Below are 27,746 nucleotides of genomic sequence, written 5' to 3'. Positions count from 1 at the left end.
GAGTAAAGCACAGGCATCGCAGTCAGGCAGAGCTGGGTTCTACTTTTGGTTTTGCCACTGGGGCCTTCAGTTCATTGTCTTCATCTATGGAAGAGGGTGGTAATATTGTCTGCACAGGATTGTGGGGATTGAGTCAGACAATATATAGAAAACTCTGCATCTTATGCTTAGCATAAACCGGTGCTAAGTTTGCTAATGGTGTCACAGACAACATGGTCAAATCTATCAAAGGTTTTGCCTGTGATGTCAGCCTCAGAAAGCTTTGGATCTACCACCAGATTATAAAAATATTGCTTCTATTTCCTTCTAGTACTTTTACTGGTTCTTCCTATTTTATGTTTAGTTTTTACATTTATGTAAATACACTAAAGGTGAGAAATATATCGGCTGTTATTTGGCCCTGAAATAGTCAGGTAGTTGTCCTGTAAAATTTGTCCATTTCCTTCCACTGATTTGAATATTAAAAGGTGACGCCCTGGCTGGTGTGGCTCAGTGGACTGAGTCCCGGCCTGCAAACCGAAAGGTCGCTGGTTCGATTCCCGGTAAGGGCACATGCCTGGAATTGTGGGCCAGGTCCCCCGTTGGGGGCATGTGAGGGCAACTGATTGATGTATCTCTCTCACATGATGTCTCTCTCCCTCCCTTTCCATCTCTCTAAAAGTAAACAAATAAAATCTTTAAAAAAAAAAGGTGACATTTCAAAAGTCCTAGGAACACACGGTTCTGTCTATTGCTGGACGCTGTCGTCTACTTCAAACAAATATTAGGTTGCATTACTCCTCATTATGGAATTGACAAAATACTTCATCCTTCTTCTTTTGAACACCATTACTGTCCACTACAAAACAACATGGCATGGTCCACATCCTCAAAAAGCTTATCATCTAACTGAGGAAAAGAAATAATGAAACCTCAGAAATAAAAACAAATGCGAGATTAAACTGTATAGAAATTAAACACACTATAGGAGTTTATACAAATTCTAAAAAAGCAAAAGGCTACATACCACCTGGAGATATAGAGGGTACTGTCTGGACAATGGCCAATGACTTCTCCCCAGAGGCCTTGGCAAGCTGGCCTCACGCTATCCCCTAGCCTCCTAGGCTCAGAAGTCAGACTCTTCACCAAGAGAGGACTCACTTCTTCCTATCGGGGTAGTCTCACCTTATCTATACCACAGGGCTAATAAGAAATCAGAATGCCAGGCTATGGCCTGACAACAAGAATTCCATCTGTTCCGCAGACACCATCTGTGTCTACACGATCAAGGAAATACATTCGGTAGAGCTAGGCCACGTGGCACACTAAAGCACAATCAGAAGGTCACTTGGTGAGAACAGAATCAGAACAAAAGGAATCAGCAGGATCCCGTGTTTCATAGAAAAGACCGAGTTAGCAGTATCCAGCCATCTGCCCCACAGGCATGGCCTGGCTAGTCGTCCTGACTCTCCACATGTGCTGCCAGAGGTGCCACTCTTAGGCACTACAAGGATGGGTAATACCCATGGCGGTTTCTTCCTCTGCCTCACCTTTTATCTGCTTTTACTACTGACCAACCCTCCTGCAGACAGACATGTTTCCTTTAGCAGTTAACACATCCAGTCAGGTTTTACTTAAGTCTGGTAGACCAGGAAGCCATTTCATCCATACACATCTCTGCTCTGCCCCATGACGTGTTGACCTCGGAATTTCTCTCTTGGGGAGCCGCCTTTTCAGAATCGGTTCACCATAGGTTTAAGTTCTCAGGGCAGGGAAATGTCTCCCTACTGCCCATCCCCCAAAATGATTACAAATCTCATAGAAGGAATAGGACTAGCAGGGCTGAAATACTCAGGGAAGGCTTTATGAAGAAATAGGAACTTGAACTGGCTTTTGAGGGATTCATAGGACTTCCACAGGCAGAGCAAAATAAGGGAATTTTAGATGGGCAAAGGCACAAACAAAAGCGGTGATGGCGCATGCTCTGGCCAGGTAATGGAGAGGGGCTGCTTTGGCTGGAGCAGGGGGCTGCCATGCCTGGTGAAAGGGTAAACAAGGTATTCGGTGGGATTACTGGGGTAGAGTCAAGATCCTCGGCTTTTGGAATCACTCGTTTAATGTTAGCTCCTGCCTGCTGGGAAAATAAAGCATTGTGCGATTGAACAAAAAGGAAACAGGCACATTCCAGAAACGGGTGACGGAAAGCAAGACATGCCTTGGAGAAGCCTGATGCAGGATTTAGGGGACAGTGTTCTAAGGGAACACTATGTATGCCATGTTTTACACACCGGAGAGGAAAGCTGCTAAGGAAATCTAATGAGTTGACAGGATCACACCTTTATCTTTCAGTCCTGCCCTTTCTGCCACAGTGACACAGCTTCATGAGGGTGGAGAGTCTATATCTCTCCTCATTTTAGCCAATAAGGAAAGAAATCAGTGGTAGAAGGAGAGTAATTAGTAATACATCAAATTGACACCGTTCATTTGGAGTTGAAGAAATTTTGCTATCATGTCAGCTCTGGCCGATTAAACTCATGTTCTCAAAATAGTGCAGTGGTTTGTTATCTTGATTTCAATTCCACAGAGATCTCTGGGAGTGGGCTTCCTTTAAAAATCTTCAGAGTATCATTTGTAATAAAAGAACAAAGGATATCTCAGTGTTTGTGACTAAAGAAAAATATCAAGGAAAAGTAGGTGGGAAAGGGACTTTCATTTTCAGTTTGTGGGTTCTCAATCTAAAGACAGGATATATTTTGGAAAACTGAATTAACTGTTGTCGTACCGAAATGAGACAGTGAAGTATAATAAAAACCGTTGCTACGACAATCACAGGTGTTGCCACAAGCAGTTTGTTGTGATGCACATATCCTGTCACCGGCATTTCGTTGGCTCGCTAAAAAAAAGAAAAAAGAATTTTATAAACACACCAAAGAGGTGGAAAAAATTAAAAATGACTATCCTTGAGCCTATTCTAAAGAATAGCTAACTCTTCTTAACTGCTCCTCTAAAACCCCAGTCCTTCAGGTGAATGGCTTATGAACGGGGGACCCAAAAAAACCTGGAATTTATTTATAATGAATTGCATATTTACTCGTACATGTTTCAACTTCAGTCACCTTCAAAGTATTCTCCATTTGATGAAATGCACCTACTGAGACTCTTTTCCACTGCTCAAAACGATGTTTAAACTTGTCGATTTTGATGCCTTTTAGTGCTTCTGCCTTTTTTTGTTTCACCTCTTGCACATTGGCAAAAAGAATCCCTTTGAGGAATTTTTTCATCCAGAGAAACACAAAAAGTCACCTGGGGTGAGGCTGGGTGAATAGGCAGGGTGGGGCATGGGGGCCACGCCATTTTCTGTCAAAAACTGCTGAACGCTCATGGTGTCGGCAGGTGTGCTTGCAAATCGCCCATCACGAAATGGGCAAATGCATTGAGCCTTCAAAAAAAATTCACTGAAGCCGAATGTAGCTTCTCACAACTACGCCAGCTGGTACACTGATAGAGATGGGTTCCTAGAACACTCACCGAGCAGGGGAAACCTGTACTACAAGGGGCCCGCCCTCCAGATGGCAATTGTGGGTCTTTCTGGGTTCTCTCTCATATAGGTTCTTAAAGAACATACCATATCTACAGTGTTATGTAATCTTAGCGTTAACATTTTCTTGTACAACTTATTTATCATGTGTGTTAGGTCCTCGTCGTGTCTACCCTAGAACAGTGGCACCAGTTAAAGTGGAAGATCACTATCTTGGCCAAAGTCACATGGCTATGCCACGAGACAGTGTAGGTGCCTCTGGTCTCCCTGCCTCAGTGCTTTCATGGCGCGTCCTAGCTGACTAACTGCCAGTGCCTTGTGTTTCAGGAGCTGCCCTCACCTGAAGTAGCTCCTGCTCTTCCTCTTCCTCTTCCTCGTGGGCTTCCGTTTCCTCATTTTTGTATTGATTGGCATCCCACTCGGTCTTGGAAACCTTTGCTTCTTCTTGTTCACTCAAAACTTTCATTAGGAGATCTATTTAAAAAAAAGATAGAGTTTCCTCAAGATACTTTTGGAACTTGAATTGCAAAATTCAGGCTTAAGAGGGTTCCTTCTGTTGTCTTTCAAATGACCCAGGGGCATACCTCCCTCTTGTACATTTGAAAAAGGGAATTTAATGAGAGGTAATAAATGAGAGATTGATTCTATATCGTCTAGATTTATATCTGAGAAATAAGGAAATCTGTAATTCAGTGCACTGATAACAGCACTTTTATCGTTAAAGTCCAGCAGCTCACTCAGTAAAGCTGACAACTTCTCGTCGTTTTTGTCAGAGGGTGCCCTCTCCGGCTCAATCGTCAGCTGCACGCTAGTGCTCTCCCGGCCTTGAATTACATTTAGGAAAGAGTCTTCTGCACTGTTTAAGTAGAGTTCTTCATCTGTCAAAAAAGAAGAGGCCACTTTTGATCATGAAGGACTCAAGGGACCGCTTTTTGTCACTCCACAGCCATACATCCCGGTCAAATAAATTGGGAATCAGCAAACATTGGAGCGTTGTTGAGGGAGGAGAAAAATAAACCCCAACACAAACCTATGATTGGCAACACAAGAAAAGGAGAAAAGGTACCTTTTGAAAAAGGGTTATTTACTCAGAACATTCCGTAGTGGGACATACAGCAACTATATTTAGGATTATTCCATTGGTCCGCAATGGCCAGTTAGTAGGTACTGGAGAAAAAGCAAGGGTGGAAGACCCCACTCAGTTAGGTTCTCTGCAGACCTACTGTGACTCCTCACATTCATGGACCCCATGATGTCCTGCTCAGAGGCAGAGGGATCATAAGGCTTCCTCTCTCCACCCCTTCGCGTGCTCATGTTCTTGCTACCATCACAGATGACCGTGATTAACACCCACTGCTAACGGGTCCTCACCTGGACATGCCCCTAGCCACTTACCCACCAATGCATTAGCTTGGTCCCTGCTTCCACATATCCCAGCCCCCATAACAGAAGGCTCTACATAGATAAAAACCACTCTGTCCACTCTTGCTCTTGGCTTAGCTTTAGGCAGGCATCTGGGATGTATGTTAAGAGATTGGGCAGGTTGTGTGCCAGTGTGGGATGTTCACCATATCTATGGACTACTACGTGGGGTCCTAAAATACAGAAGGGAAAAGGCAAGTTTCGCGAGATGCCTACTCTGCTTTCCTTTCATTTTCATACATTTTCTGCTTTACTTGGGGAACCGTCTGAAGCTTCTGACTGTGTGAAGTTCAAGTGTACCATCGTGTGACTGGGTTTCCATTCCAGAAGAATTAAAAGTATTGCTGGTGAAGGTGAGGGTCAGAGAAGGAGCTGAAGGTCCCGAAACGGGGGAGCGTGGGCGTGCACAGCCCAAAACTGAAAGCCGGAGACCTGGGCACTAGGTAACGGCACTTAACACTCTCTACTCTTGTTTTTACTCACCTGCAAAAGGAGATTAAAATACCTGTTCTGCCCACCTTTGGGGTAGAAGGGAGCAATATAGATGGCCAAAAAAAAACATTGTTTGGAAAAATAAGCAACACTCTCTTTATATAAGTAGCACAGCATTTTTATCTATGATGTTCCCCAGGTCACTGCCAGAGTCCCATATTCAGGCTACCCGGGCCTGAAAGCACATTTTGGAAGTTAAAAATGGGTGCCAATAAACATAATTTGTAGAACAATACTTAAAAGCACCAAAGTGTTTGGTGGCTAGAAAACCTTGAGCTTCAGAGCAAGGTCAGAGTTGGGCAGTCTAAGAAGACAAGAGTCCTCCCTCCCATTAGTAGTTTGGTAGTAGCCTCTGGTGATAAAACCAGAAACTCTCAGTTTCCAAATAAAACTTTCATAAAACAGCATCACTTGTACTCTTTTTATAAAATTGCAAAAACAACTAAAAATGTATCTTTACCCATCCGGGGAGGCAAAGGGCAAATGGGACCTAATGCACCCAAAACCAGTTTACAAACTGTGACACTAATGAACAAGTTCTCATTTGAAAGTAAAGCACCAGGATGAGAGCACAACATGCACTATGTGTCCGTTCATGTTACTTCCCTTCCCCCTTCCTTCCCTTTCTCTTGTTCCTTAATCTGACTTTTACCAAGAAAGTGGTTCTTAGACATTTGGGGAGTTTAACTCTGAATGCAGGACTGAAAATAACGCAGTTACCTTATTTGCTTAAAAATTTATTATCATCAGCCCCGGCTGGTGTGGCTCAGTGGACTGAGTGCTGGCCTGCCAACCAGCAGGTCACTCGTTCGATTCCCAGTCTAGGGCACACGGTTGGGTTGCGGGCCAGGTCCCCAATAGGGGAAAAGTGAGAGGCAACCACACATTGATGGTTCTCTCCCTCTCTTTCTCCCCCCTCCCCCCCTCTAAAAGTAAATAAATAAAATCTTTAAAAACATTTTTAGCATCAATTAAAAATTAAAACAAATACAAATGAAAGAATTTACCTTTCAGCAATTCAGACTTACCACAACGTGTGTTTTTCAGACATTGAGCAGCACAATGCAATTTGACTGTCAGGCTCACAGCCTCGATATTACTTTTGAACTGGCAGAGGCAGCAGGCCAAATCGTGAGGTAGGGTCCTATAAATGGGAATGCAGAGAATTAAATTATTGGCAAAAAACTTATTGGAGCGGGTAGAAGACGTAGGCAGAGGCTGCCACAGGGCTATGCACCAAAGAGTTGTTGGAGTTCACCCCCTCAACAGTTTGGTGGGCATCAGTTGCCATTTGTTACTTGTTTTTTAATCCTCGCCAGAGAACATGCTTATTGATTTGAGAGAGAAGGGAAGGGAGAGGGACAGAGAGAGGGAGAGAAACATCAATGGGAGAGAGAAACACCAATTGGGGACCTCACCTAAACCCTAGGTATGTGTCCTGACGGGCTGGAAATGAAACCCGCCACCTTTCGGTTTATGGGAATATGCTCCAACCAACTGAGCTGTACCAGCCAGGGCAGCCATTTGTTACTCTTGACTATTGTAGATAAATAGAGAGGAGAACAGAAGTGCCCAACAGAAGATTAAGACTGGCAGTGGGTGGGTAGGGTATGCCTACGCTAAAGGTGGGAGGGATTAGACTTGAGAGACGCTGATCTGTCGTTTAATTCAGAAACATCTCCTTTTCTAAACCCAAAAGTCTCACTTTGGGTTGAGAGTACAGAAGAAGAGGGAAGACTTCTAAGAAGACTCTGGAGAAGTCCCTCCCTTATAAATCCCTAATTGTCAGTAATTCCTGATTGTGAGTGGTAACTGTATTAGAAATTACTGTGGGCATAAAAACATGGTGTGGTTAAATAATAGGAAACTGCATTGGACAAACCTGGGCAATCTGAACACTCAAAAGAGTGACGATAATGAGCTATAACATAATTAATTTAAAGAAGAACCCATGAGTTCATAATGACACTCAAAAAGAAAAGAGGTAAACTGTTATCTATAGAATAATGCCAGCTAATAAATGTAGAAGGAATACTAAGATTAGAAAAAGAGTGTCACTTTGTAACCACCAATGTAATAATCTATCGGACACGGATTATCATTGATGCACAGTTGGGTAAAAAGTTGAGAGTAGAATGTTCACTGATCCCAAGGTATCATTCTACACATTATTTATTAACTACCAAGGGAAAAATAACTTTACAATGGAGAGATCTGGAAAATAGCATGTTTACTAAATGATCAAACTTAGCATTATGGGCTGCTTGAAGTGGTGAGCTAGGAAGGAGACGTCACTATTGTAGTATTCTTTCCAAAATAGTTTACCTTGAATCTAATCCTGAGGAAACAGACAAATCCAGACTGCGGGACAATTTATAAGACAACCATCTTAGACACACCAAAAATGCCCGTGTCATAAAAGAAGAAGAAGAAGAACAACAACAACAACAACAACAACTATATAGATAGATAGATAGATAAATGTTTTAGATTAAAGGAAACAAAGAAAAGAGATGTGATGCTTGATCTTTGATTGGATCCTGGATCAAAACAAAACAGATTTAAAGAATATTATTGGGGGCAAACAAAGAATATAACTGGTTTTGACCACGATGGAGGAACTGGGACCAATTTAACCTCCTGCCTAAAACAATTTTAAAAAACAGGCAAAATATATGTAACAACAGTTTTCAAGACATTGGATTTAGACAGGCACTTCATTGAAAAAGATATTTTCACATAGATACTCTACATCATCAGCTCTTAAAGAAATGCAAATTAAAACCACAATGCAATACAACTACATTTCTACTAGAAGGGCTAATTTTAAAGAGAAACAAAAATATAAAGATTAGGTCAAAATGTGGAGCAGTTGCAACTTTCATCTACTGCAGGTGGGAAAGCAAGATAGTACAACCACTTTAGAGCACAGTGTAGCCGTTTCTTAGAAAGTTAAACATGCTCTCTGCATATGAGGCGGCAATCCCACCCTTAGGGGTTTCACCCCAAAGCCATGAAAACGTATGTTCACACAAAGACCTGCAAGTGAATGCTTTTAGCAGCTTTATTTAGAGCCAAAAAAGTGGAAGCAATTTAAATACCCATTAACTGATGACTGCATTAAACAAATCAGTATCTTCACACAACTGGAAAACTACACAGCAATAAAAAGGAACTAACTACTCATAGATGCAATAACATGAATGAATCTCAAAAGGATTATGCTAAGTGAAAGAAGCCACCACCAAAGGCTACACTCTACATGATTTCATTTTTAAGACCCTCTGGAAAAAGCAAGAAGACTACAGCGACAAAAATCAGATTGGTACCTGCCAGGGGCTAATGGCAGAAGGAGGAATTGACCACAAAAAAATACGAGGAGCATTTTGGGGATGACAAAACTATTCTGTCTCAAATGTCACGGTGGTACATAACTACAAATTTATTAAAACTCATTAAAGTGTATTCTTTAAAAGAGGAGATTTAATTAAATAAAATTATACCTCAATAAACCTGACTTAAGAAAATAATAAAACAAACCTAAAACAACTAGGCGAAAGTAAACTTAAGAAAAATCAACGTACAGTTTTTTCATTTCAGTGGTCATCGTGAGGATGTTCTCAACCGTTGCAAGTGACACTTGTGTTCCTCCCAAGTCCCTGAAGGAGAAGGTCCAAACATGCATGAAATGAACCCAAAGACAAAAATTCTATGGTTTAAAAGACGCTGAAAGACGTCTGGTTACCTCAGTTCTGGCTTCTCCATTAAGCCAACTCAAAAGCTGACTTGCCATAGGGGATAATTTCAGAGAGCTCTTCTTGAAGAAATGTAAGTTTATTTGCATAGTCAAATTAATGATGTTGGTGAACAGTACAACCTGGTTTGTCTTTTTTACCACTATTCTCCTTGTCATTCTCACTTGCACCCACCACTTTATTACTCTTTAAAAATACATAATGTACAGCTTACTCCTTTTTTCTTTTTGAGATGAATGGTGTTTCTACATGCTTCACATACCCCGTGTCTGTATGCTCTTCGACATCGCTCCCTTTCCTGCGGGCTCTCTTGTCTGTCTGCATTCTCTCTTAATCATTTTGCTATGCCAATAACTTTTATGCAGTAAACCAGTTATAATTTAAATTATGACCTTTTAGTCAAAATGCAAAGTACTTAATCTTTGACAAAAGTAAGAAAGGTCAGAAATTATCTCATTATCCAAGAAGATTGTGGGAATACTTACAAATGTTTTAACTCCGGCAACTTAAAAAGATATGTGTCTTCAATGGTTGTCAGAGGATTATGATGGAGAATTCTGAAAAAATGCAATGGAATTAAAATTATCTGCATTTTCAGTAATTGCCATGAAAGCATGTGTATTCATTCTGTTGGTACGAAACTAGAAGGTTAAAAAAATGATTTTCTGTCTTATAGATACCCTTAGAATCTGTAAAGCACTCTCTTTTGGGGAACTAGTCCGGTCTCTAAATGATAAAATGGGGAAGAGAAGTAAAGAAGAAGAAGAAAAGTGGACAGCAAAGAAAAAAAGTTGCCAAAGAACTTGTCAGACTGAAACCCCTGGAAGTGACTATACTGATAAGAAGCTCTTGCTCTATAGAAACTACTTATTGTAGTATCCTCCATAATTCAAGTTGCTCTTCTTTCATCTACAGGTTAAGTCGCAGTTTAAACTACCTAGGTAAAAATAAAAATAAGACTAATTCCTTGGTTTGAGAGCCAAAGAAGGGATAAATCTAAGAGGAACCGGTGAAAACCATACTTCCATCCCATACTCCCATGTGTATTCTTGTGTCACGGGCTTCCTGACATTGCATGTAATCACCTTATCAATTGTATACTTACGAATTTCTCGGACTGTCAGTGCCAGAAATTTTCTAGGTATTTAATAAATGTTTCTTAAATAAACAAAGAACATTTTAATAATATATCGATAAAATGAACAAATTTGTTTTCTGACAATAATTTTTATTCCAAATGCAGAAATAAATTTTATTCTCAACTCTTTAAAACAAGCAAAGCAAAACAAAACAAAACAAGAGAGAAAAGACAATCTCTCTTTAGGTTATTCGTGTAATAAGCTAAGAATCATTAGTGTCATTTTCACAATAATCTTACTGACAGTTATGATTATTACCCCATTTTACAGATGAGGAAACTGAGGCACAGAGAGGTTATATAACTTGCCCTAGGTCATCAAGTTAGTAAGAGCAGGAATCTGAACACAGTTCTAACTCCAAAGCCTGTGTTTACCCTCTATGAAGAAAAGGGGTTTAAAATAACTCGTACTTTAACCTTACTTTTCAGACCACTGAATATAGAAATACATTTTCAAACTTCATGTACCCATCTGGGAGAGCCTCAATGACAATTAAATTTTCTTTTTTTATTCCTGTTCCCTAATCAACTCCCATGATTAAATATTTAACTAGCTTACAGTCATGGAGACTGTAAAGATTTAAAACCATATTGTAGGCAAATTAGTAAAAACGGCGAAGTAAGGACACAAGAAAATTCATTCTAAAAGAGCAACAAAAAATGCAACTGGAGAAAACAGACTCAGCTTTCTCAAACTCTGGAAATTCAACCAACCAGCTTGCAAGAATCCAGGGAACATTTCTTCAAGAAAAAGGTTTCATATTTCTAAGAACGGGGATCTGTGTTGCTTTAACTTATCCTACACCTTTGCTCTCCATCCCAGTGGTTATCTTGAAAAATAGTCCACATGCCCTGTACCACAGGGAGCAGAATGGAGCCAAATCTCATTCCCTAAGAATTGTCTGGTGGCTCCCTGAAGACTCACTTGAAAGGTTTGTCTTTGACGTGACTGAGAGCAGGGTAGCACCAAAAGCCTCTCTCCTCGGGGGCAATTTTGTGAAAACAATTGCAGGTAAATGTTTTAACATGATAGCTGTTGAGGCAAGGGATAATAGTTGCCACTAAAAGTAGCCTAACAGAAAAGCTTAAAAGTAAATGGTGAGAAATGAGATGTCTATGGAGACTCGGAAGTGCTTCAACATATGCTCAGGAATTGGAAGACCATGAGACACGTTCCTGAGAATCTAGGAAAGAACTATTAGCACTAATATATGAGTTCAGCAAGGTTGCAGGATGCAAGCCCAATATACAAAAATTAGCTGTATTTCTGTACGCTAGCAATGAGTAACCCAAAAATGAAATTGAGAAATAATTCCATCTATAACGGTATCAAAAAGAATGGAATGCTTAGCAAAAAACTTAACCAAAGAAGTGCATGACTCATATACTAAAAGCTACAACACATTGTTAAAGAAATTAAAGAAGATGTAAACAAATGGAAAAGCCTGCTGCGTCCAGGGATCTGAAGCTGATACTGTTAAAATGGCCCTCTGCTCCAAATCTATCTATGGTTTCAATGCAATCCCTACCAACATTTCAACGGACTCCTTTCGAGAAATTGGCAAGCTAACTGTAAAATCATATGGCAATTCAAGGGACCAAGAACAGCCAAAACAATCTCGGAAGGAACAACACGGGAGGACACGCCCACCCTGGTTTCAAAGCCTGGTTCAAAGCCACAGCAGTCAGTGTGGTACTGGCGTAAGGTTAGACATATAAATCAATGGAACCGACTTGATAGTCCAGAGGTGAACCCTCACATGTGCTGTCTATTGATTTTCCACAAGGGTGTCAAAGCAATTCAATGTGGAAAGAACGGCCATTTCAAATGGTGCTGGGATGACTGTATATCTACATGCAAAATAATGAAGTTGACCTCCGCCTACACTTCATACCATATATACAAGTCAACTAAAAATGAATCAAATACCTTAAATAGAAGAGCTAAAGCTGTAACGCCCTAAGGAGAAAACAAGGGGTAAACCTCTATGACCTTGTATTAGGCCAACAATTTCTTAGACAGGATACTAAAACCCAACCCAAGGAAAAATAGATCAATTAGACTTTATAAAAATGAAACACTTTTGTGCGTCAAAGGACACTACCAAGAAAGTGAAAAGACAACTCAGAGACTGGGAGAAAATATTTGCAAATTATATATTTGATAAAGGCTCCCATTCAGAATATATAAGGATCTCTTACAACTCAATAAAGAGATAACCAAATTTTAAAAGGGACAAAAGATCTGTCAACAGAGGAAGCTATTGCTTCAGGAACTGCAGGTACGGCCAGGCCCGCCCCGACTGCAGGAGGCCACAAGCGATTGACCTTTGTGCTCCAAGGTGGTATCCTGGCTATTGTGTTCCCGGGAGAGACAATCCACCACCCAGGAGAGAGATAAAGAAATCACCCAGGACACGGGACATAGATAAAGAAAATCACTGTTCAGCGGATGAAAGGTTGTTATGGAAATTGACAGACTGCAGTTTTTATCTGATTAACCTCTTTCCGGAATTCCAAATTCCTCACCTACACTTCTTTCCCTTCAACTGCGGGCCCTTTACCTACACTTTTGCCCCATTATAAAAAAGGCTGGGTTGAAAGGACCTGTAAGACGGCCTGTTAGGCTACAAACCCTCTGTCTTCTCAGATCGCTGGTCATCTGAGTAAAGCACTCATAAGGATTCAATCCCCATTTCTGCCTATTGGGTCTAGTAGGTGACAGGCAGCGTGAGAGCCGGATTTTCTGGTTTCAAAACTAGATACACTCTTTACCACATTGCTAATTTCTTCACCCGGTGTTCATCAATAACACAGAGATTTCATTCAAGGAACTTACTGAGTTGTCATTACCTGAACCCCAGAGGTGAATCAAGGTTCTGTGGAGACTGAGCATCTTCTGTTTTGGGAAATCCTAATACAAACATGCCAAGCTTTAAATATGAAAATTGCTAGTGCCCCTCTCAAGACTTTAGAAAGGGTCTATGCAAAGGAAGCGCCATGAAGCTTAAGCTGTATTCAATTCATGATAAACCCACCTCAAACTTCTTACAGGCTCTTTGTAATGCAGAGAAAATTATTGTTTCAACTTACAGAAACACCAGTGATATGTCACATAGATGACAAGATGACTTAACTTGATGAGTGGCACCTTCCCTTGGCAAGTTGCCTTTGGAAAAAGATGCAATTTAGTTTGCATCTCACTATGGCAAATGTTTCCTGAAGCAACTTGGCTTTGTCCGTAACAAAGATTTGGCCCCGAAAAGGAGGAGTTCATCCCCCAGCACACACTCATGGTATTGTGACAATCTTTTGAAAATAAATGTGAGTTAGTTTTAACACTAAAGCTCCAGGGAAATCATATGAGTATCTTTACTTCTAACACCAGCCAGCTCTGATTCTTTCATGACCTTTTTCTGTCATTTAAAATGAACCCAGAAACTCAAGAAAAACAAGTTGGTGTCTGCTTTATTACAAATCTTTTCTAACTCACCATGCATTTCCCACTTTGTCTCCCTCCTATCTCGTTACCCTGCTGTAGAGATGCTGGCATGGGTCTCATGCTTTCCCATCAGCATCCTTCTTCCTCTTTCCAGTACAAAAGTTTCTTGCGGATAAAGCCCCTGTCCAATTCTTCTATGTAGCCCCAGCACGTAGTGGAGTGCTGATGATACACAGTGGGCATGGCACCCGGTCAGCCTTTTCTTTCCCGTGCTGCCTTCCTGACTATAACGAAACTCAGATTCTTATAAGACACTCTGTATTACACAATGCTTATTAAATGTAGGGAGATTAAGATATTGTACTGATATCGTAACCAAAACCTCTGGGTGGAGGGACCCAGTGAGTCTGCTCTCTCATGCGCTGGCCAAGGAAAACTGACCCTCAGTGTTCCTTCCCGAAGGGAGGCATCGGCAAATTAAACAGGGAAAAGGAAGGCTGCTACAGATGGGCATCTGCAGGAACTGTCAGTCCAGCTCCAGACACACCCTACACCCCTGCGTCTAAGCTGAAAGGAATTGTGGGAAGTTGGATTTCTGAATTATAGGACAATAAGACAGTCGTTTCAAAGGCAGGTGTGAAGGATCATCTTCACCATGAGTCAAAATTCCTTTTCAGGCTATTGCACATACGTACTATGATGTGCTCATGTCACAAGGAAATCACAGAATTTTTGAGCTGCAAAGGAAGAAAACCCACATTTCTCACTGAGCAGTAGTCAGGAAAGAAATTGGAATTAGGCTACAGCAATGTATTTTCTTTATGGCTATTTTTTCACACCACACAGCTTGGCTGGACAAAAACAGCGTCTTTTTCCCATACCTCAAAGGTTCCCATTGCCGTGGACAATTCACTACATATTTTCTTTAAAAAAAAAAAAGAAAGAAAGAAATCTAGCCTGGATTATTGAGGAGAGAAGTGCCCTGCGGCAGGTTTTGAGGAATTTTTTCTGCTTTACCATTTAAAGGAGACTCATGGCTGAAGAGAACTCTGAGCTAAGCTTAATTCCTTCAGTTCTATGTTCCATACATTTAGGCAGCTAGAATCTTTGCATATGAGCAGGAATCAAAGTTAAATTCAGAAGTGGAATTTCCAGGACCATTCACACGTCGGAGCTGCAGCACCACTGAGACAGCCGTGATAATGCTGCTGTGAATGGTATTTGCTTGGTGCCTTTTATTGCCCGTGCCAACGTGCAGTGCTGGGGAACGTGGAGCCTGCCATACATGAGCCAAGCAAGTCTGTTGGCCTCTTTGTACCATAGTTTGTTTCCTCATTTGAAAAAAATGAAGGGCCCTGAAGCCACACTTTTCAGCGTTCACACTGGGCTTACATCCAGCCAACGAATCACTGTATGATGTTTTTACACATAGCTTTTAAGTGTATTTCTCTTCTATTTCACTTACATTGTGTGTAGAAACTGCATTCCATGCCAGGCCCGAAACGTTCCAATGTTCAGTTCTGTGAGTAAATTGCCACCGAGATTTCTTCAAAAGAAGAAACAAACAGAAGACAAAAGAAAATTCTTTCAGATCATTTATCCTTTGGCAATGATCTTAATTTTTATATGATAAAACCGCCTCAACAGTCCCTCTATACACTGAGTAAATCTCACCGTGGAAGACATCTGCTTATGACTTATGCTTTCATGTTTACACATGCAGGGCATTCGATACAAAACACGAAGTGCTCAGACAACACTTGGACTAAGTGGTCCTTATTCCTCTAGATCAGGGTTACACAAACACTACTGACATTTTGGGCTAGATAATTCTTTGTTGTGGGGGGCTGTCCTATGCATTGTAGGATGTTGGACAATTCTGGCCTCTGCCCACTACATGCCAGTAGCATATCTACAGTTCTGACAACTAAAAATGTCCTTGGGTATTGCCAAGTGTCCCCTGGGTGCAAAATCACCCTGGCTGAGAACCACTGCTACAGAACGCCTCATTCTGATCCGTGAGATGATTCTCACGCTAGTTTGTGCTACAGACAAGAAGGATTTGCTCCATAACTTTAGTAGCTTTCTATTAATGAAATTTTAGTCTTACTTGAAAAGAAATAACAAAGAGGTTTGCAATGAAGTTTTATAAAAATTCTAGGCATAATGAAGTTATCGTTATAACTTACAGATATTCCAAAAAAGGCAGTGTTTCAAATGTATTCTCCTCAATATACTTTATGTTGTTGTCAGATAAATCTCTAGAAAAACGTAAAAGAAAAATATTGCCTCAATTAGCTATTACATACCTAAATAGTAGAAATGACTGGTAGAGGTTAGAAGGATAATATTGAATATGTAGCTTTAGTTTTCAACTCTAAACTTTAGGAATTGGTTAGGTTAGGAACCCCTAACCCTGCCCCCACATCCGTAAAGAGTCTCACCTTCGTGATCTTTATAAATAAAATACCGTACTTTGCTGTGTATAATGAGCAGTTTTTTGCCCAAGTTTTTGAGGGAAAAATAAGAATGCTCATTACACATGGGTAGTGCTAATTCCATATCTATATCCATGTTTTTAATTCTTAAAATTCTTAAGTTATCAGAAAATTCTGGGTTAATGGCATTCAAATTACATAAGTGTTCGCTATTTTCTTGTCCTGTAGGAGACAATTTGAGATTAACCTCGGTTCCTCCCATTTTACTAAATCAACATTTTAAAACCTTTTCTGTAAAGACCAGACAGTAAATATTTTAGGCTTTGCAGGCCACAGACAGTCTGCCTCGCATATTCTTCTTTGTTTCTTTCTTTTCTTCTCCCATTTACGGCCCTTCGACGTGTAAAAAGTATTCTTAACTTACAGGCTGTATGAAAACAGACCATAGGCCTGATTTGATCCATGAGCCTGAAACTAGATGTAAGTACAAGCAGATGGTATATGAGCACCTATGGAATAAGGTTCATATGGGTGTGTATCATTACTCAAACCTCATTATCACTTTTTCTCTATAACTGAAGACTTTTTCTTATCTATATCTTGCCTATACGATGAAAAAATTGAAAGTGCATAGGAGATATTAAATGCTCAAGATGGGCTGGAGCCCGATGCTAACTTACATAGTTGTAGCAGAGAAATTGTAAAGATTATCTCATTTGAACCCCTTATTCATATTATAGATAATCTAACTAAAAACTCATAAACAAATACAATTAACTTACAAATATTTGAGGAATAGCAGGCCTTCAAATGAATCCTTACGCAATTCTCTTAAATCATTGCCGCTGAGGATTCTGAAAAAGAAAAAGGTTAGTTCTGGATCAAAATGCAAAATAACTACAACTATTTACTACACAGAAATACACATATGGAGAAACCTGGGTAATGGTGCCATCAAACTACCCCAACTTTTATTTAAGGATGGTGATCTGTGCTCTGTTTTTCTTCAAACCTTTCTTCTCATGTCCTCCTTCGGGTCCCTCTCTCTCCATCACACACACACTCACGGACTCCTGTTCACTCTTCTGACCAAATCGTGTATGTAGAGCATACTCTCTAGATCACAGACCCTCTGTTAGAACCTAACTCTGGGTGGTACCACCATTGGCAGAACTGCCATTTTCTCCTCTCTTTTCCCAAATATCATTAGGAAAGCCCTATACAGAACTATATCAGATCTGCAAGTGATTTGATTATTTCCCCCATTAAGACATTCTTTTCAAAACGAACAAGGGCATAAAATAAATGCATCCAAGATAAATACAAATACCCAGAGAACACCGTTCCTGTCCAGAGAGAACACCCCCAGCATCCCGGAAGCCCCCAGCGTACCCCTCTCCAACCACAGCTTTTTCTCTGACTCCCTTGAAGTATGTTAGCAACAACCTGAGTATGTGATGCTGCTTTATTTTATTTTTGTAGTATATTTTATTGGTTATGTTATTACAGTTGTCCCACTTTTTCCCTTTGATCGCCTCTACCCATACCCCCCTTCCCTTTAGCAATCCCCTCCTTAGTTCAGGTTATTGGGTCACGTGTAGAAAGTTCTTTGGCTTCTCCATTTCCTGTACTATTCTTAACATCCCTCTGTCTATGACTTTTTCGACTGTAAATTTATAGAATCTAAATATGAATCATCCTTCTGATAAAAAAAAGTTAGCAACCAAATTGAGATTTCACGGACTTAGTATGGGAAAAAGAATGTAAACTTTCTCATCAACAGTTTTTACATTGACTACACCTAGCAATGACAATACATTAGATATTTTGAACACTGACTGTGAAAAAATGTGGAATATCCTATTAATAATCTCTATAATTATTATATGTTGAATGCATCAAAGACCCTGACCTCAATGTGAAACTCACCGCATTACAAGAAAGAGCAGCAGTGGTCAGAGTATGTTTGAAGGGGGGGATGGTCGGAGGGGATGCTGTGACCGATTGTTTGCTCACCTCCCTTAGGTAATGGTTTCGTATTTCCATGGAAATGGTCCGAAAAGGAAAAAAATCAGTATGTCCAACAATGTTTATAGTAAGCCTTTTCATAAATAGAAAAAATGGAAAAAATTGCGCCTCCCTAAATCACTTTACAAAACTGTATGTGTATAATATAGCTGATAAACAAAAAGGTCATAGGAATTAATAGTATACAAAAAAAAATAAGGGCCAAAATCAAAGTTGTATATACTAATTTGAACTGTAAACATTATAAACCTGAGGAGGATTCAGTAAGGACAGAGAAGAAATGGGGGCTAATCCTCAGCTGCTTCCAGCAGGTCTTCCCTGGTTGGCTGGTCCCAGGTCAGGCTGTTGCTGAGGCTGAATATCACGGTGAGATGGGCAGCAACTAAAGGGTGCATGTATGTTAAATGAATGGGGTTTCTCTTTGTGGAGTTGTTTGGATGACAGGAGAATAAAACATTTTAAAGGACAATCACAAATTAAACCTGAAAAGAAAGTTTAGACTTTCCCGAGAATGCGTCAGTCATCGTCAATTGCCTCCCAGGAAACAGCTTCAAAGAAGCAACTATCTAGTGTAAAATACACTGATCTGCAAAACTTCAAATATTCATTTTGACTCGAGAAAAAAATTTTAAACTGTAGGGAATAAGAGTTAAAGCCAGATTTAAAATCCTATCACGTCATGAAAATGTCAAAACTAGGCATGAAGTAACATTTCAGAAATACCCGTGGCTGACTTCCAGTCGGGCTTCCTTTCACCAAAGCCAGTTCCTGAATTTCACAGCATTCACTCTTAAGTATATATTGTTGACAGTTATCCTTCGCCCCACCTCCCTAATTTCTACAAAATGGAGAGGGCTCAGATTTTTTTTTGTTTTTCTTCTCTTACTTTTCTCTTTTTTCTCTCTTCTTTCTTCTTTCTTTCTTTTTTTTTTTTTTTTTTTTTTTTGAGTATGAGTACTGTTGACACAGTGGCTTGGGTAAGGAAATATTTCATGGAGGCTTTGTAGGATCAAGGTCTATCCTTTTTAATTAATGCTGGGATAATGGAGGAAGGCACCTGTGGAGTCATTCAAGCTCCATAGTTGTTAGTTCTACAGTTAGGACTTCCCGCTTAGCTGCGAATGCTTCTTAGACCATGAAGACTATTAGGACTTAACTAAACCTAGAGTGCAAACAATAGGCCATTCCAAAATTGATTCACTTTTTCCTTCCCTGGCTTTCTTGCCAAAGAACTGACTAATACTTGAAATTATGTCTATTTATTAAACATATAATTTATGTATTCATTTTTATATTATATACTTGGAAGCCTCTTGAGAACTGAGGTATTTTGCCTATTTTGTCCTAAGACCTGTATCCCTGGCACAGAAAAAAGTTCCTGGCACATAGCAGATGTTTCATAAATGTTTGTTCGATGAATTCAGAAAGTGACAGGCATCAGTTTTCAGTATGCTACTTTTATTTAAAACAAACCATCCATTTATCATCACTCGTGAGGTCAAGAACAGCTTTATAGAAAAAGAAATGTCTTTCTTCTCCCCTACATTTGGGACTCTTAATCTTTTGAGACAGAAGCCCCGTGAGAACTTCCTAAGAGCTATGAACCCTTCCCCTAGAAAACTGCATTTTCTTCAATACATGCAAAAGTGTGCATGTAATTTCCATTTGCGGATTATGCCTTCAAGGCAGAGGTCAGTGAATAGGATTGAATGGATTGACTTCAGGGGCCAAAACTGAATGGGAAGTAAAATTAAATCTCTGTTTTCACAAACCTCTAACTAAAATTAGCATTGCCTTACATTATGAATGTGGGTAACTAACCAATTAGATTAGCAGTATAGTAGTTACTTTGGTCCCAAATAGAAATCACAGATATTTTTATATCACATATTTGCAGATATCATTCTCAGCATTCCTTTGAATTAGACCTGCCACTATAGCTTGTTACTTAGTATGTGAAGAGAAGTAGATTTATTACTGTATCAATTTTGAAAACTGTATATCAATAATAGTTTCCCTTTATTTTCTAATTAGCTTGTAAATCATTTAAAAACATAGTCCCCAAGAACAGAGGCTTCTGCACATCACCAAGGACACTAAAGGAAAAAAAACGTTGAGAAGTTGTGTCCTGGGGGTCTAGTCACCCTGAGTTAGGAATCTTTCCCTTAAAAGGGATAAATCTCAACCTGATTTAGAAATCTTCAACATTTACTAGATTGATGTTATTATGTATAAGCTCCCAAACACATGTTGTTAAAAAATGTTTAATTTTCAACTGAAAAAAAATATGTAATGTGTATTCTCATGGCTCAACATTCCAAAAGTATATAGTACACAATACAAAGCTTTTTCTCCTATACCATCTTTCAGACTACCCCACTCCTTCTACTCCTTAGAGAAAATTAATGCTATTTACTGTTGTGCCAAATGACTTTCATTTTTCTTACAAGTTTGAGAAGTAAAATCTCTAAGTCAGATACTATCATGGGAAAAATAAACGACACGTAGTTTCAAAGAAATTCCTAAGTTAAAAAAAAACAACAGCGGCCTGGTTCTAGCATTCTTCTTTATCAGTAAGACATCACACTAAGGGAGGAATCTTAGAAGGTGATCATAAACCCTATTTTTAGGTTACTATGGTTAGTATGTCTTTTATTATTAACTTACAAGTTGTTTATGACATCTATGCAAGGTGAACTAATAATATGACAAACTGTCAAGAAAAATGCCAGTTAATTAGCTTGAATGTAAATATTTTCTTGCAAATGATTTATGTACCTAAAATGACTTTTCTACAAATCGATTTAAAAAAGAAGATTTTAAAAAATAGGCAATAAAGGACTGGGCAAACTCAGAGAAGAAATACAAATGGTCAATGTTTAAAGATATTTAAATTTACAAGTAATCAGAAAAAATTCAAATTCCGATGAGACCCCTTTTATTCACCCATTAGATCAGCCAACAAATGGAGAGTATCCAGCGGTGGAAAGGGAGAGGGAAATGAATACTGTCGTGGCTTATTAATTGGAGCATAAGTTGGCACAACTTCTTTGAGGGCAATTTAAACGTTATGTCAATATAGTCTTCGCCCCAACAATGCCACTTCTAAATATCTATTCTGCAGATATATCTACCCATCTGCAGAAATTCCTTTCACAAAGATGCATGTACAAGAATGTTTGTTGCAGGAATACATGCAACAGGAAAACTGGACATAACCTAAACATCCATCAATAGGAGGAATTATTAAACTTAATACATCCATGCTATAGAGCATTATGAGAGAGAGTTTAAATGAATTGGTAACCATGAAGGAAACAAATCTAAGACAGAGCATGACGTGAAAGGGCCAAGATGTTATCATTTATGTAAAAAAAGAAAAGAAAATTACACAACACACCTATTGTGCTATCAATATGCAGGCGAACGCATGGGAAAAGGCCTGGAATGATCCATAGGAAACTCAGAGTAGTGATTACCCTGACGGCGGGGGATGAGGGCAGAAGCAGAGTTTTCACTGTACCTGGTATTTCATTTTTATATGTTGAGAATATAATCACGTATTACTTGTTATAATGAAAAATAAGGTTAAATTGACTCTTATTTTAAAGAGGGACCGCCGAACTTAATTTTTAAAACAAACACAGAATTGGCCCTGGCTGGTGTGGTTCAGTGGACTGAGTGCCGGCCTGCAAACCCAAGGGTCACTGGTTTGATTCCCAGTGTAGGGCACATGCCTGGGTTGCAGTCCAGGTCCCCAATAGAGGGTGTGTGAGAGGTAACCACACATTGATGTTTCTCTCCCTCTCTTTCTCCCTCTCTTCCCCTCTCTCTAAAAGTAAATAAATAAAATCTTTAGAATGGAAGAGAGAGAGAGACAAAGAGAGACAGAGAGAGACAGAGAAAGAAAGAGAAAGAAAGAAAGAAAGAAAGAAAGAAAGAAAGAAAGAAAGAAAGAAAGAAAGAAAGAAAGAAAGAAAGAAAGAAAGAAAGAAAGAAAGAAAAATAAAGAGAGGAAGGAAAGAAAGAGAGAAAGAAAAATAAAGAGAGGGAGGAAGGACGGAAGGAAGGAAGGAAGGAAGGAAGGAAGGCAGGCAGGAAGGAAGGAAGGAAGGAAGTCCTGGAATCAATAGAGGTTGATCTGGGATACAAAGGTGAATACTTTTCTCACAGCTACTGATCCCAAAATTCTGGACCAAGAAGGATCTTACAATGCAGGTAGTTTTTTTTTTGTATTCATTTTTGGAGGGAATGTACTCACAGTTTCTCAAGCCCATGGTATGACTTCCATATATCTTTATCGAAATTAGAAATGGAGTTGCCTTTCAAATCCCTGTGAAGAAACACAGTTAATAATTTTAAATAAGTAGGAAAAGAATGGACAAAGTAAGTAAAACAATCATGGCAACCTTGTGGGGATTAAGCAAATGCAAGAAATACCACCTTTCTAATTTTCATAGCTATCAGCTTCCCAGTGTGCACAATAAATAAAGACTTAACGTGGGGCCACTGGCACAAACAATGAGGCATCTCCTCAGAACCTGAATTACTTATCTTGGCTAGGTAATGCAAGTTAACTAATTTGAATGCATTTTTTCCAAAATGACTTGTGTCTATAATGACTCTATGCTGTCACAAAAAGTAGACGTTCCTTCTCTCTTTCTGCTGTATAGTATTCCATAGTGTAAGTGTACCACCGTTTTTTGATCCACTCATTTCCCGATGGGCACTTAGGCTGTTTCTAGCACTTGGCTACTGTAAATAGCAATGCTATGAACTTAGGGGCGCATAAGTTCTTTTGAATTGGTGATTCAGGATTCTGACACTACATTCCCAGCAGCAGGACTGCTAGGTCTAAAAGCAGTTCTCTTTTTAATCTTTTAATGAAATTCCATGCTGTTTTCCATGGTGGCTGCACCAGTCTGCATTTCCACCAACAGTGCACTAGGGTTCCACTTTGCCACATCCTCATAAGTGAAATAAGCCAGAAGGTTAAAGAAAAATACCATATGCTCTCACTCATAAGAGGAATCCAAAAAACAAAATATACTAATGAACAAAATAGAACCATATGCATGGAAACAGGGAACAGGCTGAAAGTGACCCAAGGGGAGGGGAGAAGGGGATACTGGTGGAAAGAAGGGGAGAGGACTAGACAAAGAACAGGTAGGAATGCCCCCCAAACATGGACAAGAGTGTGGGAATTGACTGTGGGAGTGGGGAGTGGGGGGGGTGGAGGAGGACAAAGGGGGAAAGAAGTGGGGCGACTATAAAAAAATAACAATAAAATAGGATTTAAAAAATAAAAGAACAAGGCCAAAAATTGACTACTTCTACAAATCAATTAGAAATTAATAATTCAACAAAAAAATGGCAAAAATGTATAATTATCAGCAAATTAATATAAGGAAACCTTATGCCAGGCCATGCCAAAACTTTGGGTCAGGGCCCTGTGTGAAAACGTCTCCGGGTGTTAGAAGGATAATGGTAATTAGAAATTAGAAGGACTGATATGGAAAGATCTCATAGACATATTTGACAAGGAAAAGCACAAATCACTGAGCAAGGAGCAAAGTTTAACCTCTTTATGGGGAAAATTGTGAAAGAAAGAAAGAAAGAAAAGAAAGACCCAGATGGAGAGAGGTAGGGAGAGAGGAAGGGAAGAAACAGAGAAGAAAAAAGAAAGAGAGTGTGGAAGAATACACACCAAAATGGTAACAGGAGAGGTAGAAAGGGTTAGGCAGGATTTTCACATTTTATCTTATATACTTCTACGACATTAAAAACCACCACCACCACCACAACACAGTGAGACTGTATCCATGACTTCCAAGTGTTTAAAAGACGCTGTTAAACTCCTGAAGTTTGTTTTCAACCACTAATTCTGTAGCTGACTTTGAATCTTTACCTTTAGCTTTGTCTCGTTCCTTCAGCAACAACTTACCTGTTCAGTTCATATGCACATTTTTCAGGAAGGCGAGAAAGGCCAAACAGATCCCTGTCTGTCCCTCTGCATACATTCCCACTCAACCAGAGGTCTTCTGGTTGCTTTAGGCTCCCCAATAAAGAAATGCCCCAACTGAACTTACCTCCTTCACACTGGCTCTCCTTCCCAACTGCTATATGTCCACCTGTTATACCACCATCATTTGCCTCATCATCCAGGGCAGAGATTTCATAGGGTCATATTTGAGTTTTGTCTTTCTGGTACATCCCATTCCCCATCTCCAGTCAGTTACTAAAGCTTGTCAGTGTTCCCTTTAGACTGTGGCCACGATTTTCTTTCTCTTCTATCACAACCACTCTGATTCAATGCCTTCGCACTTTACTCCTAGAGTTTGCTCGAATATTCTATTGGTCTCCCTGAATCAAACTTTCCTCTCGAGATCACTGTACGTATGGAACCTAGAACGACCCTCGTATTTTAATCATCTTTCTCACTTGAAAACGTTCAGTGGTTCTCCCTATCGCAGGGCAGCTTCCAAACCCCTGGAGCCAAGATTTTTCATAATCACATTTTTTCACTGCTTCCTAAACCAGTTCTTTATAGCCAGACTGGTCTGTTAAGTCCTGATCATTCCTGCACTCATACCTTTACCTAGACTGTGCTCACTATTTTTTCTCTATGTAACAAACCATAGCCACACTTTAAGTCCCAGCTAAAGTTAGAGTTTAGCTACGCAGCTTTCTGACTTCCATACCCCAGTTACTACTGATTCTGCTGAATTATAGCCCCTCTGGCCTGTATCTCTTTTGGCATTTAATTACATATCATCTCCCTTTTTAGTCATAGTCCCTTTCTTCCCACCTATCATTGTCATGTTTCATAGACAATGTCATACTTCTGTGGCTCCCACAGTACTTAGCCCTGGTTGGACACAAAATGGGTGATATATAGAGAAGGCCAGGTAGCCCAGGGGAGTCCTGGATAGAACTGGATATCTGTTAGGCACTGTCATAAGTACTTTACACGTATTAACTCATCTAAATCTTACAACAATCCTATTAGATCATAACTATCCTAATCTTCATTTTACCGACGACAAAGTTGAGTCCCAGTGCTAATACATGGCATAACTGGGTTCAAACCCAGACCCTCTGGCTCTATAGTCTTTGTTTTTAACCACTTTGTTGTATCACCACCAATGAGATGGGGAGAGGGCCACGTTGCTGTAAAGAGGATGGAGCAAAAGTGGGAGGAGAGTAGAGATTAAGGAATAAAATCATGGAGCTAAAAGAAATCAATGAGGAAAAATAATATAAGCAGTTACAAATGAAAGACTGGAGAAGGAGGGAATGATAGTAGAGGGAGAATGAAGGTAAGGAATAGATGACAAGCAAAATAAAAACAGAAATTCAGCCAATATGGGTCTGGGAGGATGAGGAAGGCCCAGAAGACCTGGAGGAAAAGGCTGGCATGTTAGGCAGGCTGCAGAGAACTAAAGAGGAAAGGCAATTCTTACAAGACGGTGAAGTTGCTGTTGTACGTGTTGGGCTGTGGCACAGGCACTCTGTCCAGCTTCTGCTTTGCGTCAAACCCAGTACAGGACAGCGTCTCATTTTTGCAGGTACAGAGTTCACATATGTTCGTGATGACATTCTGTCCCGTCGTTGGAGGGCCTGTCTCAGCTGACACTGGTTGATGAAGTCTGAAGAATTGCTGGTCCAAAGTTTGACTTGTCATCTCAGCCCAGGTTGGCAACTCAGGGTGAACAGTTTCTGGATGTGGAAATGTGATGGAAGGGTGTTCTGGAGGAGCAGTGGTCTGCTGTAGGACAGATGGATGTTCATTTTCTGCAGTACCTTCAGGCTTTATGGTGAGCTCCATGTTCAAAATTTGACCTGTCGTCTCAGACCAGGTTGGCCGTTGAGGCCGAACAGGCTCTGGATGCGGACGTTCTTCCTCCGCGTGTTCTGGAGGAGCGGCTGGCTGCTGCGGGGCAGCTGGATGTTCATTTTCCCCAGTAGCGTCAGGCTTAATGGTGAGAACCAGGTCCGAGGGCCGACCTGTCGTCTCAGACCAGGTGGGCTGCTGAGGGCGAACAGGCTCTGGACGCGGACGTGCTCCCTCCGCATGTTCTGGAGGAGCGGCCGGCTGCTGCGGGGCAGTTGGATGTTCATTTTCCAAAGTGGCGTCAGGCTTTAAGGTCAGCTCCAGGTCCGAAGGTCGACCTGTTACCTCAGACCAGATGGGCTGCTGAGGCTGAACGGGCTCTGGTTGTGGAAGTGCTTCCTCGGCATGTTCTGGAGGAGCGGCGGGCTGCTGCGGGGCTGCAGCATCAGCCTCCAAAACAGGCTGGGATGAAGATGATTCTGTTGTTTCAGAAGGCTCTGGAGGGGCCCCCTCCCGTCTTGGAAGTTCAACCAACTCAGTAAACTTTGCAAAATAAGCTGTGACCTCCTTCGCAGTTGCCAATATTTTAATGTTCTTAGGGAACTGACGTTTCATCACATATGGCAACACTGGATATGGAGCTTTACCTGAAACTGGAGGAGAGGCTGTCACCTTAAGATAAATAGAGGTTTTCGAATGCTGAGCTGGACTCTTCTCCTGGAATGAAGTTTCTTCATTGGCAAGAGGCAGTTGCAGCAGATCCGAGCTCTTCTGCTGGACTGAAGATTCGATATGTTCAGGGGTAGTTGGATGCTCCTCTTCAAGTCCATTCACGAACAGAGATTTTAATAACTTAGGGGATACTGCAGACTGACTTGAGGCCTCTTCTTCAATAGGATATGGTTCTCCTACCTCAGAGGCTTCTGGTTCCTCAGCTGGGATCTCCTGAAGGTTTCGAGATGGTCCTTTTTCCTCAGGTGCACTGGAGGTCAGCAAGACAGGGTCCAGGGCCAGCTTCTGAAACTGAACTGGAGCTCCATGGACCAGCAGCCACAAGAGCTGACACAAGAAGAGAAGCCGTGGGGCCCAGAGGTCTACCCTGGACATGGTGGCAGAGGTCCGAGGGACACAATGAGCAACCCAGGGAACTGGGGCACAAAAAGCAACCCAGGAAAGTGGGGCACCACAAGTGACCCAGGGGAGTGGGGCACAACAAGTGACCCAGGGGAATAGGGCACAACAAATGACACAGAGAAATAGGGGCACCGAGATGCGACACAGGCAAGTGAAGCACAGTAAGTGACCCAAGCAAGTGAAGCACAGCAATGCAACCCAAGCAAGTGAGGTGCAGGCACCACGCGCTGAGCAGGAGCCAACAATTGGCAGCCGGGTCACAGTTGGCAGCCATGTCACAATCAGCAGTTGCGTCAGGCACGTGTTCCTTAGCAGCAAAGCTCCCCTTCCGCGCCTTAGGTTCCAACCTTTACTTAAGCAGCCTATATTAGTCTTGGGTTGAGAGTGACTGCAGGAGAGCGAGCCTTTTTCCCAGAATCACCAGGGACCAAGGGGTCCTTTTCCCTGCAGAGGGAACAACTACCTGCCCATGGGCCACCCCCTCTCCTTCCCCTCCCCCCTCACAATGAGGCAGAATTGGGGCTGTTTACATGGGTGGCCCCAAAC

At 40.8% G+C, this 27,746-nt stretch overlaps 1 protein-coding gene across 1 annotated transcript in view; it reads right to left on the bottom strand.

Annotated features, from left to right (window-relative positions):
* LOC129080206 (leucine-rich repeat-containing protein 37B-like) overlaps positions 1-27,173 on the bottom strand; it is a 37,391-nt gene extending 10,218 nt beyond the window's left edge. Inside the window, exons 1-11 of the mRNA XM_054585502.1 lie at positions 25,696-27,173; positions 22,494-22,565; positions 16,987-17,058; positions 15,956-16,027; positions 15,232-15,312; positions 9,672-9,743; positions 9,016-9,090; positions 6,460-6,575; positions 4,102-4,395; positions 3,858-3,991; positions 2,762-2,872 (exon numbers count right to left, since the gene is read on the bottom strand). Coding sequence (XP_054441477.1) covers positions 2,762-2,872; positions 3,858-3,991; positions 4,102-4,395; positions 6,460-6,575; positions 9,016-9,090; positions 9,672-9,743; positions 15,232-15,312; positions 15,956-16,027; positions 16,987-17,058; positions 22,494-22,565; positions 25,696-27,173 — 2,577 coding nt within the window. The remainder of the gene's footprint in view (positions 1-2,761; positions 2,873-3,857; positions 3,992-4,101; positions 4,396-6,459; positions 6,576-9,015; positions 9,091-9,671; positions 9,744-15,231; positions 15,313-15,955; positions 16,028-16,986; positions 17,059-22,493; positions 22,566-25,695) is intronic.
* Positions 27,174-27,746: the final 573 nt, after the last annotated feature.

The sequence above is a fragment of the Pteronotus mesoamericanus genome, unplaced genomic scaffold (genome assembly GCF_021234165.1).
Source record: "Pteronotus mesoamericanus isolate MK-2021 breed Mesoamerican mustached bat unplaced genomic scaffold, CSHL_Meso_final contig_84, whole genome shotgun sequence".
Taxonomy (NCBI): domain Eukaryota; kingdom Metazoa; phylum Chordata; class Mammalia; order Chiroptera; family Mormoopidae; genus Pteronotus; species Pteronotus mesoamericanus.
This window is presented reverse-complemented; position numbering and strand designations above follow the sequence as displayed.